The sequence below is a fragment of the Drosophila takahashii genome, chromosome 3L (assembly GCF_030179915.1).
Source record: "Drosophila takahashii strain IR98-3 E-12201 chromosome 3L, DtakHiC1v2, whole genome shotgun sequence".
NCBI classification, from domain to species: Eukaryota; Metazoa; Arthropoda; class Insecta; order Diptera; family Drosophilidae; genus Drosophila; species Drosophila takahashii.
In genome coordinates, this window is record NC_091680.1 from 5346655 (window position 1) to 5368543 (window position 21889).

At 38.9% G+C, this 21889-nt stretch overlaps 2 protein-coding genes across 2 annotated transcripts; both read left to right on the forward strand.

The window, feature by feature from the left end:
* The first annotated feature begins 11065 nt into the window (after positions 1-11065).
* LOC108054850 (MIT domain-containing protein 1) lies at positions 11066-12637 on the forward strand. The gene is made up of 3 exons (XM_017137940.3): positions 11066-11560; positions 11915-12120; positions 12385-12637. Exons 1-3 carry the CDS (start codon positions 11195-11197, stop codon positions 12536-12538), a joined length of 726 nt encoding a protein of 241 aa, XP_016993429.2. The 5' UTR covers positions 11066-11194; the 3' UTR covers positions 12539-12637.
* Positions 12638-20463: 7826 nt separating this feature from the next.
* Positions 20464-21346, forward strand: LOC108055181 (uncharacterized). The gene is made up of 4 exons (XM_044394489.2): positions 20464-20604; positions 20664-20899; positions 20962-21121; positions 21187-21346. Exons 1-4 carry the CDS (start codon positions 20517-20519, stop codon positions 21303-21305), a joined length of 603 nt encoding a protein of 200 aa, XP_044250424.2. The 5' UTR covers positions 20464-20516; the 3' UTR covers positions 21306-21346.
* Positions 21347-21889: the final 543 nt, after the last annotated feature.

Below are 21889 nucleotides of genomic sequence, written 5' to 3' on the forward strand. Positions count from 1 at the left end.
GCGTTTGATTTCAATTGGTGGCTTCTGGTGTGGAAATCTCCGGGGGATTCGGAGATTCAGGAAAAAGGTCCTCTGTCAGCGGCAGACTCGGGAAATTTTATTCAATGCAGTTTCACTTGTGCGAATCATCGGAACGGAAACTAAGTATTTTCCACGGAAAAGTAATTGCAGTTACACTTTTTCTTTGATCAGTCGGGTTTTTTTTCGCCGGAAGTGGAATTTTGCAATATTATTGGTCGGTTTTCAGCTGAAAATGTGAATTTAATTGAAATTATCACTAACTAACAATGGTACCACAGTGCGTATGAGTAATTTTTTTTTCCAGCTTCAACGAATTTGTAGAAAATTTAATTTTTCTTACAGAATAAATTTATTATTTATTTTATGCTATATTTATTTATTTATTTTTATATTATCTGTGGACTTAAATAGACCTTTCAATTATTTTATTTATTTTAATTATACCCGTTACTCGTAGAGTAAAAGGGTATATTAGATTCGTGCAAAAGTATGTAACAGGTAGAAGGAAGCGTTTCCGACCCTATAAACTATATATATTCTTGATCGGGATCACTAGCCGAGTCGATCTAGCCATGTCCGTCTGTCCGTCTGTCCGTCTGTCCGTCTGTCCGTCTGTCTGTCCGTCTGTCTGTCTGTATGAACGCTGAGATCTCGGAAACTATAAAAGCTAGAAGATTGACATTTTGCATGCAGATTCTAGGCGTTCCTACGCAGCGCAAGTTTGTTTCAAAAGGGTGCCACGCCCCCTCTAACGCCCACAATCGCTTATATACGATTTTAAAAATTTCAATATTTTGGAAAAGTAAAAATGCAGTTTTATTGTGTTTATCAATACCTATCGAAATGTAGAAAAAATTTTTTAAATCGGACCATTCGTTAAAAAGTTACGGCGGATCAAAGTTTTTCTCCATCTCTTTCGCACTCCCTTTAGCTGAGTAACGGGTATCTGATAGTCGGGGCACCCGACTATAGCGTTCTCTCTTGTTTTTCAATCAAATTTTCAAATAACTTATATTTAAAAGAAATATTAAATATTATTAGATTATCATTAAGTGGCTTGTGCTTAATCAGAAATAATGGTATTATTTTCTTAGCTTTCAATAATGTTCTAATACATTCGATTCATCCCACTTTAACACTGCGATTACCTCCTATTATCTAAGCCCTCGTGACGCGTGCCCTACATCCTTGAAGGGCCACCTCAAATCAAAGTTAAATTCAACCTTAAGTACATGCCAGCGATTCCCCAGGGGAAATGTGACACGTTCGGCGTTGGATATACTTGTGTTTGAGAATATGAGAATGAGAGCCCGAACCCCTTCCGGCCAAATAAGTAGCTGTATAGCTGTTGTGTTGTCAGCTAAATAAATTCCTGAGCCCAACTGTGGCTGCTGCCCCATAACTGCGCGTAACTGTGAGCCAAAAACAAGAAAGTAAACAATTTTCAAGCATAAACAGCCCCATGGACCATATAACCATGGGCCGATTTCCTACTCCTCCGAAATGTTGTTGTTTGTTGCGCATATTTTCACATATCATAAGTTTTTATGCTTATTAAAAGCCAAAAGGAAAAAATTGAGCATAATTTATATGATTTGCCTATGGGGCAATAACAAGCCAAGAGAAAAACTCTGTTTATAGGCCGATCAATGGCTCGAAGGCGAGGCTGATTCTGTCGAAGCACTGCGAGAAATTAAGGATATAATAGAAATAATAGTTTTTGATAACTAAATGAAGATAAATATATCATTTCCTTGATTATACGATTTTTAGATTTATTTATTCTGACAAAAATATTAATATTTATCTATAAATAGTTAAAAATCCGTAAGAACTCTTTTTCATCGAAAACTACTAATATTTACTATACACGTCCATTCCAACTTGTAGTATTCTAGAGAAAATAACGCAAACTTGAGCCACTCAAAGCTAATCAAGCCCAATTTAGTTTGGCCAACACCAAATGCGGCTTGCGGAAAATTCAACTCAGATAAGTCGGACTCTAATTTAATCATTTTCCATTTCCATTTTTTTCCTGTGTTCCCATTTTGTTTTTGGGCTGGGCCGCCGCCACGCGAGCCGAGTCGAATCCGATGGTTTTAGTAGATTGTCCTCAGACGATGGCATATTTATACGGCTTAGAGATTGCCCAGTAGCACACATACGCAGCTCGAGGAGAGATAGTTTTCCGGAGGGCTGAGGGTTGAGGGGATGTATTGGATGGTATATGGTATGGGTTGGGTTCTTTTCGGGGGGGAAGATAGAACAGCCCTTCGGGGCGATTCCATCATAGGCGGATGGCGGATAGCGGATGGCGACAACGGAATCAAAATAACCCCGCAACAGTTCGGAAAAAAAGGGAATGGAATGAGTAGATTGGTAGATGGGCAATGGAATCGTCGTGGCCGTTATCCAGCAAAACAATCAACAGCGCGCTTTTTAAGCCAAGCCAGATATATTTTCTAATGCTTTTTTTCTGTAACTTTCCGCATTCACCCTTGTTCTTCACGCTTCGAGCGCTTTATGGTCGTCCTCGTCCTTCCCCATCCCAGAATTTTGGGGATTGGGTCTGGATACTTTGCTTTTCTCTACCATTATTTCGGGGTTTTTTGTTTTTGTCGCCATCATGTGTCGGACCCACGAGAGACGTGGATGTAGATGTATCTTCTATGTGTATCCACAAGTGGGCCAGATATTTTTGCTCGGCCGTTGTTGCGCGTGAATTGTCGGCTTGTTTACTATGCCCTTCAAATTATGCACTATCTCAATGGCGGCGGCGTGGGAGTCGGCAGAAGATTGCATTAAGATAAATTTAACTGAATCAATTTGCTTAATAGCCAATTGAAGAGCGGGCCAAAACAAAAAACAACAACAGCAACGCGGGCTAAATGAGCGGAATGGAGAACAAAAACAAAGTGAGTGTGTCTCCAGTTTTAGTGTCATTTATTTTAACGTTGATTTCTTCCTATCCATTTATTTACATTGCATACTTCCCAGCTCCATTCGGGCTTTTCCCCCCATTCCATTTTCCCTCCTTTTTGGTAATGAAACGTCGTCCAGCTGGCTTAATGCGACTTCTCTTTCTGGGAATGAGATACAAAACAACAACGGGGAAAAACGGGGGTAAAAAAAAAGAAAGCAAGACCGTCGCGAAATGGAAAGAAAAACCAACGAAAATTTATAAATCTCCAAAGTGACGCTGAAATTACATAAGCCCCGCGTTATATAAGCCAAGGCGTCGTCCGTGGGCGTGGTTACCACCGCCAATTCCCCGTTTTCACAGCTCTGGTCAATTTCAATTTAGAGCCGAACATTGGACACAATTGCAGGTCTAACCCCATTAGAAAGATATGAGGTTCGTTCGGAATGAGGTAGGTGTAGAGCTCTCTGCAAATGCCTGGCATTTAGAAGCGGATGTTCCGATTCGCATTTCGCAACGCAATGATAAACTCAGACGGTTCCGGCCAACCACCTGACCTGGCTCGAATCGAGAGCCCAGAGTTGACGCTAATACGTTCCAAGGAAGAACTACGACTTGCTGGGAATAATGGAATAGCCTCTGACGTAATGTGAAAGGATTTTGAAAGAAAGAAAAACTATACCCTTAAGGGAAGCCCCACGTTGGGCGCCATTTGTAAATGCCCCACGTTGGGCGTCAGATGTATCATTATGTTCAAATATTATAAAAATCTCAAATAGATTAAAGTATTTCTTTATTCAAAATAAAATAGAAAAACTAAAATACAAAACCAATTTGTACTCATCACTATTTCACATATCTAGCCTCGCCAGTCGAAGTTTTCGTAATTTAACGGGCGTTACGCATATGGGAGGGCTTGGGCCGGAAAATGGGGAAGGGCCGCACTATATCGAATACTATAGAAAAAGAGTGGGGTGGCAGACTTGGAGGCCACCCGCCGCAAACTGATTTGCATGACAGCAAAAGGTGCGTAGGCGTGCACGCTCGGAACTTAACAGAATGGAAATCGCAGGACGCAGGGAAGTGGAAAGCGGAAAAGCGGACTTATCGGCCATGGCGAATCTATTTGGCCTGGTCGGCGGCTCTGCCTTCTCTGACTTCTCCCGCGGTGGTAATTGCTGCGAAGCGCCCATTTTTCGCACGGATCGCTTACGCACATGTCCATAAAAATGGACAGAGATGGAGATAGCACATGGCATCGGCATCGGGATTTGGAATCAGAATTGGAAGTGCTCGCCGCGGGGCAGCCGCACGAATAATGGAGTGGACTACTGGTCTACTGGTAACTGGCAACGCTGCGGTGTGGCATTCTACGTTTTAGCGTTTTTCGACCTGTGCAACTAATTATGGGGCGCGTAGCGGATTTTAATTATCGCCCCCGTGAGCGGCTCTGCTCAGCTGTTGCCGCTTTCTGGGCCCGGTTCCGTCCGCTTCCTGTTCCCGTCCTCGTCCTGTCCTGTCAGTCAGTTAGTCAGTGGGCCCCATCCTGTTCTGAGCAGTTCTGATACGACACTAAGAAAAACATCATCTGGATGTGATCTTAAAACATGGTAACTTAACGTAAAGGTAACTAAATATTTATAATATATCAAAAAGGGTTTTCAAACTAAATATTTTGTTAGGGGTATTTAATCCCCATATCCCCCGGGAATTTATGTTAGGTAGACTTTTAATATTTGTTTGCAAACCTATTTTATTAGTATTATTTTTTCCACTATTTAAACAAAATAAATGATTAAATATTTCATATTTTTTAAAGTTCAATCAATTCTGAAGGACAAATAAATATGTTAAAATGCGTTGAATTCCAATTCTCATGCTAAAGTAAATATAAACATTTATGCGGCCTTTTATGGTAAACAACCGTTGTTTTTAGTGCGTGTATTTTTAGAAAAAATGAGTTTTTGAGTGTAGGCACGCCCTGAGCGACAGTTACAAACCGCCGGGCGGTGATGGGCCAAGTTGATGGGCTTTGGCTATACGGCTCTATGGGTATATGGCTATATGGCGATGGAGATGGCGATGGCGGCAATCGATTGATTGTGGCCAAACACGCAGTGCCGGAGTTGGCCAGGATAAATCAAGCCCCTGACATTTTGCTGGATAGGCTGGCGTGCGTGAGTTTCGTTAATGCACAAACGGAACCGAGAGAGAGCAGGAATAGAACCCAGAAACAGAAACAGAACCAGATACCAAAAACAGAGGCAGAAACCCAACCGAAACCGGCAACAGGGCATACTATACTATATATATAAAAGCCGATATCCAATTCCCGAAACTCGAGCGACGCGTAATGGACTGAAATCCAATACAGAAATATGCATGACACAGACAAGCACACGCTCAATTCGGAATACGAATACCCCCATATATATATATAGATTCGGGATGTGGATTGAGGGACAGACACAGACTCCCACACAGATGTCAAGGAAATATGCGCCGTTTAGTCACAACTGTCAGTTTTCAATTGATTTGTCGATCCGAAGGGGTGGGCATATACCATACAAACATATATAGAAAGTCCTTGGGATGGGGTATGGGTTCGGGGGCCATGCCATCCGCCCAAAGTTAGCTTCCATCAAAGCCAACAAAGCAAATGCGAAAACATTAAAGCCATTTTTGGCCTGCAACACAAACACGAAGAGCTATTGACTGTGTTCCTGAAAATGCTGAAACGGCCATAAATCTCTGTCCGGGGAGTGAAAACTTTTGGTTTTATATTTAACGATGCTTAATAAACATCAGCTGCAGTATTTACAACATAAACTTTGATATTTAAACTATAAAACGTGAGCAGTTAGAACAAAGCATTTATTTCATTAATTTGATAGTTTTCATGATGGCTTTTTTCAGAAGTTTGAAGCATTTTTCCAACTGATTGCATATCTAACATAAAAATCATAGAATATAAGATTTAGCTTAATAAATATTGAAAATTAATACATATTTTGTGATAATTTTTAAGTCATATTTATTTATAATTCACTCTTATTGGTTTAATCTTCTAACAAAGTCAACAAATTAATTTTAATCACCTTATTTTGGATTATAAAAATAAAATATTTATGCAAAATAAATGTATACATTTATTCTCTTGTGTTTACCTTTTGTAATACAATTACTTAAGCTTCATTGCATGACCTTTAAGCCATAAAAAACACATGATGCTCATTCAACCGTGAGCTCGAAACAAAAATTGAATGTTGGCCATAAAATTTATTCAGAGTTTAATATGATAATGTATTTTTCAATGTGTTTATTTTCTTAGCCCCGAACAAGCCTTTAAATTTATTTACAGGGGATTATGGAGGACATGGATCAAAGTTTTTTCTGTTTTAATTTCTGGGAAATCTATTTTCCTTGGGGATATTTTCTCTTAGTATTAACATGATTTCATCCTTTGATATATTTTCCAGTAGTTGGTTCCTTTTGGTTATTTTATCTTTTTATAAACATGTTTTCATTTTCTTTAATTCTTTAAAAGGATACATTCTGAAACATCTCCAATAGAACCCATATGTCTCTTTTAATTTCTGGGAAATCTATATTCCCTAAGATTATTTTCTCTTGAGTTTGAATATTCTTTCATCTCATGATATATTTTCCCAATAAATTTCATGATTTCTGGAACACCTCCAATAGAACCCATATATCCTGAACTACATATTTCTGCAATAGTGGACTTCCGAAATATCCAGCTAGTTTCCATTTCAGTTGGCCATGCGCTGTTCCGGTTCGCCGGCAGAAACTTCAGCTTTTTCTTCCTTTTTTTCTGTCCAGTCATGGAGCCGTTGATTTTTCTGTACCGTCATTGTTAACATCATCAATTTGTGTGTGCTTAATAGGGAAACTGACGCACAACAAAAGCAGGCCAAAGTGGAAGGGGCAATGATGGGGATTGCTTTTGGCCAGGATCTAGAGTATATGGAACGCCAAGGAGTCTTGGAAGAAATCGAGGAGAGAGCACCTCAAAGGCCAGGCCATATAAATTGAGTTGCTGCAGAGCAATAAAGCATCTCGAATTGTTTATTACATTTTTGCCACACAGGCGATAAATACGAGAAGTCATAATGTACTGGGGAGTGGTGGAGGGGGGGTCCTAGGAAAATGGCTGAGGAAAAGCCAGGGAACAAGCGGGAAAATGAAGGCCCTGGGCCAGAAATCAAAACAATTGCACAGCTCAATTCAATCGCTCGAGTTGAGGGACATGTGGGCTAAAAATGAAAGGAGGCGGCGTGGCCACTTACCGCGTTCTCCGCAAGGGGGCGCAAAAGTTCATGAGGTTATGATTTTCGGCGACCCCTGACCCCCGGGTAAACAGTTACGATTGTGTTACAATTTGTTACATCTGTAAGAGTGTGTGATGAGATGAGGAACGGGGCGCAGCGGGCTGTTTCCTTAAAGAAAACCCAATGGTGGGGGTAAAAAGCTCTCGAGGGACTTTTTAGCCAATATAAATTTTGATCCTTCTTGAAAAATGGAAGCAAACATAAATAGCATCAAGTGGAAAACTGAACGTTAACGAACGAACGTGCCGGGGGGCGGGGAAAGGGGGAAAGGAGGGGGGTTGAGAAAATGGGTGGCAAGGCTGCTGCTGCTGCTGCTGTTTGATGAGCGGCGAGGGGCTGTTTTTCCAGGGGGTGGACAGGGTGACAGCGGCTGTGGCACATCGACGACATAAATGAGTGGCGGGCTGAGCGCACATTTAGCAGCAAACAAACAGATTCGCAAACACACTGAGCAAAAAGCTATGGAAAGTCAAGGGTATGCCATAGCATGCACTCAAGAAGCCAAGAAATACGCGCGTCGAAAGGGCTCAAGAAAGTTTAAATCCTACACAGTAAGTTTTTGCTCCTATCTAGGCTTCAAAAACTAATGGGTAATTAGAAACTAGAAATTTTTAGTGGCATACAAATTTGGAGGCAATTAAAATTTTAGACACCTTATTGATGAATTTCAAATCCCTAAGAAAGCACCCTTTCGATTGTAAATTAAATAATGAAATTCTAAGAACCTTATATGCATATTTTTAAAACATTGCCCATAATGAGTAAAAATGGATAAAGCTGTAAACCGAAAAGTTTGTTTATCTGGTAAACATTTGAACAATTGTATTCCACATTATATATAGAAAATGTCATATAACAGGTTGTATTATCACCTGTACTTTTTGTATGAATGTAAAATTAAAGAAAAAAGGTTAAATACTACTTATGATTTAAGACTTCAATATTCCTTTAAGAGTATCTTTTAAGTATAAAAATTCTTTTTCCGTGTAAAAATCAAAATCATCTATTATTAAAACCTTTTAAAGTTCAAATTTCCCAAGATAAACCTTACTTATTAATTTATTAATCCTTTATTAGCTTTACCCAGTTTTCTCGCAGTGCACTGAGCACACAGTTAGACTGACAAACACGCACTGCGAATGTGACTGTGAATGTGTGACTGTAAATGTGCCTGTGACTGTGACTGTGAAGGACACACACACACATACACAATGTGGGGAGCTGCTCCACATGTGTCTGCTCCTGTATGAGTGAGTGAGTGTGTGTGTGTTTGTAATAAAAGCGATGAAAATGGCAGTGGCAACAACAACAACAGCTACAGCAATGACAGCAGAAAGGAAAACGAAATGACAAAATAAATTGAAAGAGAAACAAATAAAAATCAACGAGAAAGGCTGCAAAAGTGGCGGAAAAAAAGGAAGCCAAAAGACTAAGAAGAAGAAGAGGCAGCTAGCAAGCAAATATTGAGCGAAAAGGCACAGGCAACAACAATAAAATCGGGCCAGAAGCAGCAACAACAACAACACGCACAGTTAAAGAAAAATAATCGTCGATAAAAAGCTGGCGCCAAGATACCCGTAATATGAGCTAAGCCCAGCTAACCACTGCCCCCCAAGCGAAAGATGCCGATTCCGATTCGGATTCCTATATAGACCATCCTCTAAGTCACCCCAGAACTTAACCCCTCGGCAAAACCACCCCGTAACCTCCTGGCAAAGTAACCCCCACTCCTGAAAACCCCCCAACCACTCGACACTCGGACAAGTGGCTTGGCACATCACAGCGCATTATTGGGTGACATGTGGATATATCCATGGATATCCCAGAGCTCTAGGCTCGCAGCTTTAGCCCACTTGAGTTTGTGTTTTACAAGATACAATTCCACTAATTCCAAACAAAAAGTTAGTCCTGCGTGGCACTCAAAGGAGCAGCAGCAGCTCAACGTCCTCTCCATCTCATGTTGTCTTTAACAAGGTCACTTTCACTTTCACTTCAACTTGTCTAATTTACAAATAAAAACAGTTTGTTTTCGAGATGGCAAATTAATTTCCCCCGACTGAATTTTAAAAGCCGGAAAGTATGCAATGTTTTCTTAGGATCCTTAGAAACTATTTAAATCATTTACATGAGGAAGTTACTAAGGAATTTTAATCTAGAATGCAAAGTTATAACAATTTCTTTAAAGAAAACGTTTTAAGAAATAAGTAACAAAGTCCAACATATATTTACATTTAAACATCATTATTTTACTTATTTTAATATCAATTTTATAAGAGGAATAAAAAGAAAATAACTTTTATATTTATTAAAAATACAAACAATAATAATTTAACAAAATATTTTCTTAAACTTGAAATTGTTTTTACAAAAAAAGATAATACATACATAGATCACCATAATTTATAAAAGCTATGTTTATATTTATTATTTCCTATTCTTATTTAAATTTCTAGTTTCTAAAATAACTTTAATCATTTGAGTATTTTTTTTATGGAAATCACACATTCCTTTACGAGATATCCACTAATAGTGATTTTATTCGACTCGCCAAATAAAGTTTTCATTTAAATTTCAAATATTTGACATCACATTCGATGGCTTTTCGAATTATGAGATTTTTTCTATTTTTTTGACATTTCACTTTATCGACGCAAACAAATTGCATAGTCAAATGGCAGCACATCATCCACACGCATGTATTAAGCCATATTTATTCGCAATTGGATGAGCTGGGTGGCGGACTCGGGGTTCGGGTTTTATGTCGAATCACCTAAAATGACTTTTCTTTCTGCTTAATACGCATTTAAAATGCGAAAAATTTAAGCCCCGCATTGCGAACTATAAGCTGACGTCACGTTCCCGTTCACAGCTCCCAATGGCTTAAAATTTATGACATAAATAAAAATACGGACTCGGGATGGTCGGGAAAACCACTCAGCCACCACCCAAAAAAGCGGAGAAAAACACCCCGCCCAATACTCGAAATTACACGAAACGTTTTCGGTTTTTCCTTTGGCTGACTCCGATTGGATTGGATGGTCCCTCATCCTCATGCTCGTCCTCGTCCTGATCCAGATCCATTGGTCACCTGGCGGTTTGGGAGCCAGAAATGAAAACACAAATAAATTAATATTTGGCTTAGTGAAATTGAATTTGGCTCCATGTTGGCATGTCTGGCTGTTTCTGTTCTGTTGGCTGGCGATAAAACGCTTTCGTTTTCGATTCCAGGTAATTGCTCGTAAGCGACACAGCCATAAAGGGAACGTCATCGGGCCACAGTAAAATATGCAAATTTGGGACGTTTTTAATTTGCACATGTTGCAATTGAAAAGTTTGCCAGAGAAAAAATAACGAAAGGTAAAAAACAGTTAAGAATAATCCACTCGGGGAATAAATAATTTAATATCCGGCAGAGGCAGCTTTAAAGTTTAACCTCCTTTTATACATTTCCTTTTTTGCACTTAAAAATAAATTAACATCCGTTTGATCCAGACATTTTTCCTTGAATTGTTTGTTATTATTGCAGAGAAATTAAAATTCATGGTTATATTATATGTATATTTCTAACATTCTTTATTTCTTGAATATAGGGCACTGCTTATTTATAAAAATTATTTATTTCCATGATTTTTACAATTTATTTAGCAAATTAAAAAAAGTCTTATCTAAAAATTCTGAAATTCAAAAAATAACGGTACGCCACTATATAAATACCAGTATCTCCCGCTATTTCAGAATTTTCAGACTAGCGCGCTACGGTCTCACAATCAGCTGATGGCGATTTCTTTGTTGATTTTCGTGGCAAAAAGATATTTAATGTAAACGATCCTCGCTTAAAAGATCCCTAACAGCAAGATAAACCCACTTTCGAGTACTGAAACTTCCCTACTGAGATGCCAAGATGAGCAACGCTTTGAAAGCCAAGGAATTACTCATACGCGCCGTGGAATGCGACCAAAATGCGCGGATTTTGGAGGCGCAGACGCTCTACACGGAGGGAATTGCTCAGCTAATGCAGTTCGTAAACGGAGAACCGGATGAGGCGAAGCGGAAAGGATTCCTCACCAGGATCAAGGAGTACATGGATCGGGCGGATGCCATAAAAGCGCGCGTTAACGGAAAACTCATGCTCGGCGAAGTTGTTTCCCACGTTTCCATCGACGAAAATGACACGGGCTTCGATTACGATCAGCTCTTCGGAAAATTTATGGATGACAAAACAGTGGAGATAATGCTGGAGGAGCCCTATATGACGCAAAACTATCAGGTAAGCAAGATATTATTAAAACCGGTCTGAAAAAAAGTGCATAACTAGTGGAAGATATAAGATATAAAAACATATAATATTCAAACAATATCTTAGAGGCCAGCTAGGTCATTAAAAAAGTTAATAAATATCTTTGAAATACCTACATTACATAGGTATTAAAGGTTCTTCACCAAGCCACATATGATGGATCAGTATGACCTCATAAGAAGTTATCAGTACCTACAAAATAAGTATAAAATGTATAAAATAAAGATTAAAAAATGATCGCAGCCTATGTTAATACCAAAGTAACCAATATTAATCATATTTCCAGCAGATTATTTAATAATTAAAACATTTAACCTCTTGCAGTATCAAAACCTAGTGAGATTCTTGGAGTTAGCTGCCACCAACTGCCCAAATTTAAAGTATTTTCGCCTGGTCACCAAGGAGTACCAGGATCCCAAGAACCCCGATCAACAAAGAACAAATCTTGGACAGATCAAAGGAGATTTGGAGCGGAGAAACATTACCTTCTCCATAAAATACGAAGACTCGCTGCACGATCGCAAAATCTAGTAAGCTTGTAAAAGAGTTGCGTCACGTCAGCAAAAAATATGTTCAGTAGGGTGAATCGATTATTATGGTGAAAAAAATTTAAAAGTATTTAAGAATCCAAAATTATCCATAATCCATTACCCAATTATTTTTTTAATATCAATAATATTTTCATAAATAATAGTTCAAAATTAAAAATAAATAGTACCATCTCAACAATAATCGATCCACCTTACTGCAAAAATATATATATAAAATATCTTATCTATTCTTTTTCGCTGCAGCTTAAGCAATGGCTACATAATCAAGATTGGACGAGGTCTGCACTTTTACAAGGCCGCCAACCCGATGTATTCCATTGGCCTGGTCAACTACAAATTCCGAAAATGCCTCCAAACGGATGTGGATATTTGGCGCAACAGCAGCGCAGCTTCCTGAGAAAGCCCAGACAAAAGACAATAATATTTAGCTTTAAGTGATGCAACTGCTTTTATACATCCTTTTGGTATTTTTTCTATAAAGATTTCTTACAATTTCTGCGAAAACGAGTCGGGGGGAGTCACCCGCAATTGCAGATTTCGGCCAGCTATAAATCTGCAGACGCCACGAAGACACCGAAACTAATATATGGACGTGGCCAAAAAGGGGCGTTCTCTGGCTCCGGCGATGCCCTGCCAGAAAATGTTTAAAATTCATAACTTTCACGCCACTTGCGGATGCGGAGGCAGCTGCACAGCTGGCGGCCCGTCCTGGCTGCTGTTTTGAATGCCGCTTGCTGCTTGCCACTGAGCCAGCAGCCAGCGGGTGGCCACTGCAGTTGCATAAAAGACAGAAGCGGAAGCTCCTGCTTTACCGTGTCCTCTGGGCTCGCTTTAAGCCCGGTCTTCAGCTCAATGGAGGTACAGTCTACGAGGAACTTTTCTTCTACATCATCAGTAAATATTTTTTATAATTTTTTAGAATTTTTGTAGCACCTACTTCACTTAAATTAAGGACTTTGGAACAACAATTCCCCTTTTAACACCAACCCAAGTTTAAGTTGAAGAAGTTGGCCTGTTCGGGAAACGCTTGCCAGCAGACATGTGCGTGGATAATTAGAACTGCGACACAGTTGGCTGCACATCGGGATTCGGATTCGGATACGGAACTCGGAGGAGTAGTCGATGGGGTATATTTTCAATTTACTTGGTGCCATGCCAGGGATTTATCAACAGATGAAGGCAATTGTTACGCAAAGGCCCGAAATGCGGCGCGATGAGCCGGCCTAATAAATTGCACCAGAGCTAAAATGCTTTGCTCGCTTTTAAATTTTATGGCCCGTAAGAAGGACGAAGCACCCAAGCCACCCAAACCACCCAGGACCCACTGTAACCACCCCTAATTTTGGGTTTAAGCACGTCTAGAGGTCGGAGCCTGCGGGCGATGAGTATGGAGTAGAGCTGGTGGGGGGATTCCATTTGCCTAAGCTGGCTATTCATTCCCTGGGATATTCTAAACAAGCAACAAGGAGCGATGCTCGGGGCCCAGGATGAACTTATTGAACAATTAGATGGTTCACTTATTTTAGATAAATCTATGAACTAGATGGATCCCGGGGCCTCACCGGCGAATGTTTGCCTACAAATAAGCCACTAACTGACTGAACAACAGAGCAGATTCCGGATTCCCCTCGGCGAGCAACAGTTCCTTGATGGGTGGTCTATAGTCCTGGGTCCATAGTCCAGTGACTCTTTGGTCACAAGTGCACAAGCCTCAAGCGCTGCCTGCCAATTTGTGAGTGAATGAATGAATGCAGCGACGGCAGCGCAGGAAACTACAATACATAACCATGGAATTAGTTATGGTCCTGGGGTCCAAGGACTCCATCTTCGTCCTGGTCGAGTGCGAGTCCTGCGGAGGACACAAAGGGCCCAACAACCCACCACTCAGTGCGAGGGGGAGGATGCCGAGCAGACACTGCCCCGGGCAAACCAACAGCATAACTAATCCGAATATTTTACTCCCCTCCGCCGAAAAAGAGAAGCATCCCAAGTTGAAGCCACTTTTTGTACCCGTTGTTTTCTCTTTGGGGTAAGGGTATGTCGAATTCGGGGACTAGTGGGTGTGGGATCTGCTGAAGAGGGTCCAGTAACCGAATATTTAATTGTAGTCTACCTTTTCAACGTGTTTCGTATTTTTTAGATGCCTTTTTTTAGGGCCTTTAGGGTACCTAATTAAATTAAAGAATAGTTTGATTTGTTATTAGTCAAATATTCTTTTCATAGAAGAGTACAAAATATTATTTGTAAAATGTTTGATGATTTCAAGGTCTGAAAAACAGGGATAAAAAATCTGCAATCATAATAATAATAACCCAATAAAAAAAAAAACATTTTTAGCCTTTTCTTAAGAATACCAATCTTTTTATTTTCTTTTATTAAAATATTCTTACAAATAAAAATACAAATCGCTTGGAAACAAAACCAATTAATGATGTTAAACTTATTACTTTTACTTTTAAAATGTTGGATAATTTACAGATCTGTAAGGATAGGATTAGGAAATACTAAAGCCTTAATAACAATAAGCCAATAACATTTTTTGCTGTCCAAGCAGGAACTTCATATAACACAAACTTATAGAGTTCTGGTAAGAGCAGCGTTTTTGTGAGCAGGAAAAGATTGAAAAAACCTGTTACTGGGCATGAGAAGGTCGTAATATCGCAGCCAAGGATTCTCACTTGGCTATTACCGAGATGAGAAAGGGAAAAAGGCAATAGATGGAGTCGCGTGGGGAAGGAGGTCGCGTTAGGCGGAATGTTTTAGGTTCAGAGCAGCACTTATGACATTACATTTTACGAGACTACGAGGCGATGTGTGTGTGTGTGTGTGGGTAAGACCCTGCCTACGTGTGTGTTCTCTATTAATTTGCCATAGCATCCCCACCCAATCTCCCTCAAAAGCCCCCCAACCCCAGCTCCTTAACACGATTGTCCTGGCTGAGAAAGATTTGTGAAAGCGCCACGTAATTGACTTTGACTTTCACTATGGGCCCTCCGCTCGTTTGCTTAAAATTATCATTGGGTTTTCGAGATTGGGAAATGGGGAAAACTAGGATTTCCATTGTGTACACATATACATATGCCGATTTCCTATTAGATGCGTAACTTTGGTCCACCAAGCGGAGCGAGGAAAAAAAGGGTGGCGTCAACATTTTTTGCTTGTTTTTATTGCTGCCAGCAAACATCAACAACAAGGACAATAACAACGGCCAGGCAAACTGGCAAATGTCCCACTTGTTACCAGAGAACGCCCCCAACCCGAAGAGGCAAAGCTGAAAGCAGAAAAAAAATCAGAAAAAAGAAAGTGGGTGGGGCCGAGCGACATAGGCGATAGGGAAAATCGGGCCATAACTTTTGTTTTGCTACGTACATAAAATGGCGCCAAGCAACCTATATAGGCCAGACATCAGAGCCCAACGGAAAACGACGAGAAAGATGGCTGCACGCCGAGAAAATATGAGTTACTCGTAGGAAAACCAATTAGAAAGGGGTTTAGTTCGAAGAATTAAATAGATTTACATTACTGAAGAAAGCATCATAAGTGAAACTAATAATAAGTGAAAATAAAAGGTGTCTAAAAGCAAGCAGTAAAAAAAGGACGGTAGACTTACTGAATGAATTCATCCTATTTCTGAGCTTAAAATATATTTTTGCATACTTTTAGACACCTAATTTAACAATTACAAACCCTAGTTATATCTTTGATACCCCTTATATTTCAGTTATGTTATAAATATATATCAATTAACATTTGGTAACATTATCAACTAAGGAATTATACCTTTATTTGATTTAATTAAATTTTTGATTTTATAGAAAATTTTAAAATAATATTTTTTAGTAAACGAAGCTTTAGATCTCACAGTAAGCGATTATTAAAATAGTTCTAGGTTTTACTAATTTATTCTTTTCTCAGTGCACTGATTTAGGGATGAGACGCAGGAGCACATAAAGTCAAGTGAAACTACTGGCAATAGCAATTGAAATCAAAAACGTGCCATCAACGGTTGTTCTTGCTGCTGATGTTGTTGATGTTGCTGTTGGTATTGCTGCTCGTATTGCTGTTGTTGCTGCTGTTGGTATTGCTATTGCTGGCGTTGTTATTGTTGTTGAAAGCATCTCTCCTGCATCAGGAGCCGACCATTATGTAAATTGCGTGAAGGACAAGGGGGCGGGAATGGGAATGGGCTAGATGGGTGGTTTTTGGGTGGTTTTCATCTACCCATCTAGTGGGTGTTGCTAGTTGCTGCTGCGGCGACTGCTGCGGTTGACCAGCAACCGCATCATTAACGCTTTGGACAGGCATTAGGAACGCAATGACAACTGGCTGAGGTCTCAGGCTGTGCGTCCGAAATATGAACTAAAGTGATTTTCAAATATGCCACACAGTCGTCGTCGGCGTCCCAGGCACTTTAGACATAGAATAGTCCATTGTTGCTGCTCCTTGCCATTGTTGTTGCTGCTGTGGAACATTTGGTGTTGCTGCTGTGCCTCGTGCCAGATTAAAAGCTGTCACAGACCAAACAAAGGCAACCGCAGCAGCAACACAAGGAGCAACAACAGCAGCAATACAAAGGATGGTCCAACGACAACAGCAAGAGCAACAACAGCAGCAACAGCAACCGAGGCATTTATTGTCCTCTCTTTGGATTTGCAATGTATGCGCAAATCAATGTCAGCGCAAAATTCGAAATGGGTGGTGACGCCTACTGCACTGCTAAAAAAAATAAGGAGACACGGAACAAAGTCCGCCGGAAATCGAAAAAGCCGCTGTAGAAAATTAACACGGATGTAAAAGATTGATTTATGTGAATTTGAGATTAGGTTTTTTGTATTGAAAGGTTCTTTAAACTGAGAGTGTAAGAAAATCAGAACTAATGAAGTGGTTACTTGAATATTATTCAGAAATCACAAAGGTTTTGTAACCTCAAATGTCAATATAGGTATCTAAAAGTATGCAACAATATATTTTAAACTCAAAAAAACTATGAATTCAATCAGTCCACTATTTGCTGCATACTTTTAGACACCTATAACTTATAAGCTACCTTTTCATTTTTTATCTCTAATTTCTATCACTTATCTCTATAAATCTCTGGATTATTTAATTAAAGTTTCATCAAAAACAAGTGAGAAATGCAAACATATATATCTCATTCATAACCCACATTTTCTCCCAGTGCACTTCTCTGGCAGCCTCTTTTTCACTCGCTCCCCCGGGCGACTACGTGGAACGTATGCTGAAAAAAGCCTTCATTAGGCCCATAGACGTCACGACAGGACTTCGCTAGGGCCAAAGGCGCGTTATTTATAGTGCGTGTCCTATTAATGCATAATCGACGTCAATCTTGGCATATTAAAGGACTAACGCGGCCTAAGTCGCTTCATATCCCCGGGCTATCTTCCCCGATCCTCCCTTCCCTTTGCTTCCCATCTCAGTTTCATTTTCATCTCACCCCTCGTCACGTTTTTTGGCGATTTTAAACCAAAGATAGATGGCCAGAGATATTTTTTGGCAGCCACTGGCTACTGGTTGCCTTGAAAATCCTTTTTGGTATGGTTTTTCCTTTGGTTAATAGACCGAAATGCGTGTCAAATTCGCCAGCGAATTGATGAACTCAGAAAAGGGTCCGTCCGCTGGCAATATTAAATGCATTAGCGGCGATAAGATAAGGGAAATTTTTATGAATTTAATGAGATGGCTCTTTAATGGTGTCTAACCATCCAGGGAATATTTTGAGCTTTACCTGTAAATCTTTAATCTCAATTGAATTAATTTAAAATAATATTTGTAACATTTATTAAGTAAACATTTCCTAGAAAAATAACCTATATATTTTATTATAGCATACTTTTCAGCACCTTTATTAGAACCTACATAATCCAATGGCTATTTCCGTTTTGTAACTGTAAAATGACATTTTAAATATTTTTAAATGAAGTCATTTTATTTTAACCCAGCGGACCAAGGCGCGATAGTATAGCGAAACTATCGCAAAATGTTCGTAAACGGACTTAGAAACGATAGAAATCCGCGAGCTTTTACTAAAGTCTCGTTAAATGTTCGCAAACGGACTCAAAAACGAGCGTTAAGTAAACAAAAACCGGGCGACATTATTTTCAGCCTTATGTCCAGTTTTCATTCACTTTTGAGATCGTTTGCGATAGTTTTGCGAGACTTTACCGTTTTTGTTCCACTTCGTTTCTTGTTTCCATGGCTGATGCGCAGTTTCTCGTTCGTTTCTTTTGTGCGTGTGTTCTTTTGTGCTTAGAAACTTGCAGAGTGCAGTCGTATAAAAGCCGAAATTGTTTAAAAGTGATTTATTAAAAAAACAAAATCTGTAATTAAATTATAATTGAGTGTTTAGTTCAGTGCTGTGACCCAAAGAGTGAGTTAAAACGGCTTTAAAACCAAAAAACAAAACAGAAATAAATCAAAAATCACATGTGCGTTCTTCTTCGTTTTTCAGCCTTCTTCTTGGAATTTTGCGGTGGAAGTAAAGAGAAGAGCAATAGAATTTAATAATGTCATTAAAGCGCAAGAGGAGGAATTATATATGCGAATCGAAACATATAATAAACAGTACTGCTAAGATAAATACTGTTGAAAAACATGCGGCAGATATTAGTTTTCCAGAGGAATTTTGTGATAGTGTTTCTGATTGTTCTAATGTTTTAGTTGAGAATTCCGAACCAAAAAGTTTCAATACTCGTCTAGGTCAGTGGATGTCTGAAAATAATATCAGCAGAAGGCCAGCTAATGATTTGCTTCAGTTGTTGTCTGAAAAAATTCCTGGCTTGCCACGAGATGTTCGTACATTAAAATGCACACCACGTGCAGTAATTCAAAGGGATGTAGCTCCAGGAAGCTATTTTCACTACGGTGTAAAAGACGCGCTAACTGATTTTTTAAGTAATAGTAGCTATTTATCTAATAGCGTAAGCCTAAATATAAATGTAGACGGACTTCCGTTGTTTAAAAGTTCTCTTAAGCAAGCCTGGCCCATTTTAATAAATATCAATGGCACAAAATCAGTTCTTGTAGCTGGGATATATGTTGGCAATTCCAAACCCAAGGATCCCAATATTTATTTAGAAGAATTCGTCACCGAGCTAGTTAAATTAATTCATGATGGCATGATGCATCAAGGTAGAAAACTTCTTATTGGGATTAGATCTATAGTTTGCGATGCACCAGCACGTGCATATATTTTGGGTGTTAAACATCATACAGGATTTTTTGCTTGTAACAAGTGCACTCAAAAGGGTAAAAGTTTTCAAAGGCGAATGGTTTTTGAGTTTTCAGAAAACACCCTTCGAACAGACTATACTTTCCGAAATCGCTTACAGCCAGAGCATCATAACCTACAGAATAAACTAGCTTTAGAAAACTTGCCTATTGATATGGTCAATCAGTTTCCCTTTGATTATATGCATGTAGCTTGTCTTGGCATTATGAAAACACTACTAGTGGCTTTAGTAAGGGTTAAAGGTCACCGATTTTCTTTGAGTCGGCCTACAATCAGCCTAATAAGTTCTAAACTCATTTCGTTTAGAAGATTTATTCCTAGGGAGTTCAATAGAAAGCCGAGATCTCTTGATGATCTTGAAAGATTCAAGGCAACAGAATTCAGAACATTTATGCTGTATACTGGGCCCATTGTGTTGAGAAACTCTCTAGACAAAACCCGCTACCATCACTTTTTACTATTCAGCCTTGGAATGCGTCTTCTTCTTCACAAAGAATATTGTATCACCAAAAACCAACTTGCATCCAGTTTACTAAACGATTTCGTAAAACAACTTCCTTTGTTATATTTGTTGCCAATGCTAACTTTTAATTTTCATTCCCTAACACATTTAAGCGCGCAGTCACTTGCCTTCGGCTCTTTAGAGACAATAAGTTCTTTTCCATTCGAAAATTTTCTAGGCCAATTAAAAAATATGGTTAAAAAATCTGATTTTGTCATAGAGCAATTGTATAATCGTATTGTAGAGCGAAGTATTTTAAACGTTGTGCCCAAAAGCAAATTGCTGGATTTTAAAAACACCACAAATAAAATTTTCTACAAAGATTTATTTTTTGATTTGAAAGAATCAAATAGTTTTTACTTTATTAGAGATAGCACTACATACAACATATTTAAAATTTGTAACATTCAAAATAAAACTTTGCATAGCCGATTAGTTGTGGATCTTGAACCTTTTTTTGTTTTCCCAATAGACTCAACTCTTGTCGGTATATTTTCTTCAAAAAATATAAATTACGATAGCAATGTATTGCAGCATTCAATAGAAAACATTTCTGGAAAAATCTTACCTATATTCGATACTGATGTCCACATATACTTGCCATTAATTCAATAATATAAGAAAATGTCAGACACCCCCGCAACCCTTTTTAATTTAAATTCTGGGCAACTAGAAGAAGTACACGAATATGTTCCAGACACTCAGCAGTCAGGTAAGAATACGTCTCAATGTTTTTCAAATAAATACATTACAATTATGTTTTTTTTACAGCTATCTTAGATAAATTAATAAGAATTGATAAGAAAATTGACATAATCATGACTAAGCTCGATCGCAACACAATAGAAATGGTGGCTCTTCGATCTGAAATATCAGTTATAAAGGCCAAGATTTGTGGAGAACTCCAAACGCCAAAAGTCGCGATGCCTATTGAGTCCTTTAAGACAGTTGTCGAATTGGACAGTTTTGAGGAGATGTTGAAGGATGAAGCATTCTTCAAAAAGTTGGTAAGTAGTCATAATCAGCAACTCACGAGTTAAATTTAACTTTTATGTAATATTCTATACAGATTTCTGAACTTATGATGTCAGGCGAGAAAGCGTTTGACAAATGGATTCGAAGCTCTTGGCGCTCAATAGTGTCCGACGACCTCGCACGGCTGTACTCTTGGCGTGGAACCGAGGCCAAGAAATGTATAAGGGGGTTGCGCGTTACTCTAGCAATCCGTTGTAAGTATTTTGTATACGAATAATTATATTACAATGCACCATATTACAAAATCGTTTTTTTACAGCGGGATTTAAAGAAAAATTTTCCCTGGAAGACGCGGACTTCGACCGGATAACCCAGAAGTTTTTCCAGTACGCCCAGGACAGGATATCCAAAAGTCAGAAGCAGAAAGTAAACGTTTAAGTACTCCAAAAGAGTCTCATATATTAAAGAGTCCATATTTAAAAAGATATTAAAATAAAAAAGAAAAACAAAAAATGTAGTACTGCTTTCACTGTAGGAATGAAATGGAATGAAACACCTTTTATAAAATCTTTTTCGATCCGCTACTAATATTAATTTCGGATCGTTAATGATATTAAAATCGCCTCGCAAAAGATATCACCAAAGGCTCGCAAACGATCCGTTTACGAGCTATCGAAAACGAAACTTTCTCTGCCACAAACTGAGCGACCAGTGATTCGTTTTTTCATCGTTTTTGGATTCGAGGCGATAGCCGTTTTCCGTTTAAGTTTCGCGTAACTATCGTTTGCGATATCGCTAACGAACACTTGGTCCACTGGGAACTTATTAACCCTATATAAATTTCGTAGAAAAACAACCTCTTTTTATAGCATACTTAGCAGCATTTTCATTAAAAACTGCCTTTAAGGCCGCCTAAGCTACTGTTTCCCCTGGCCAAATCCCAGCCACATTCTTCGACTGGTCTGAAGGAATTTACCTCGGGTCAATTATTTCACTTATTTAGCAGGCTTTAAAATTTCGCC

What these genes read in the sequence shown, in the direction of transcription:
- LOC108054850 (XM_017137940.3), top strand. Translation starts at nt 11,195, where the DNA reads ATGAGCAACGCTTTGAAAGCCAAGGAATTACTCATACGCGCCGTGGAA. An exon ending in ATATGACGCAAAACTATCAG is followed by an intron (nt 11,561 to 11,914) that starts GTAAGCAAGATA and finishes AACCTCTTGCAG; the next exon opens with TATCAAAACCTAGTGAGATT. An exon ending in CTGCACGATCGCAAAATCTA is followed by an intron (nt 12,121 to 12,384) that starts GTAAGCTTGTAA and finishes TTTTCGCTGCAG; the next exon opens with CTTAAGCAATGGCTACATAA.
- LOC108055181 (XM_044394489.2), top strand. Translation starts at nt 20,517, where the DNA reads ATGTCAGACACCCCCGCAACCCTTTTTAATTTAAATTCTGGGCAACTA. An exon ending in TCCAGACACTCAGCAGTCAG is followed by an intron (nt 20,605 to 20,663) that starts GTAAGAATACGT and finishes TTTTTTTTACAG; the next exon opens with CTATCTTAGATAAATTAATA. An exon ending in AAGCATTCTTCAAAAAGTTG is followed by an intron (nt 20,900 to 20,961) that starts GTAAGTAGTCAT and finishes TATTCTATACAG; the next exon opens with ATTTCTGAACTTATGATGTC.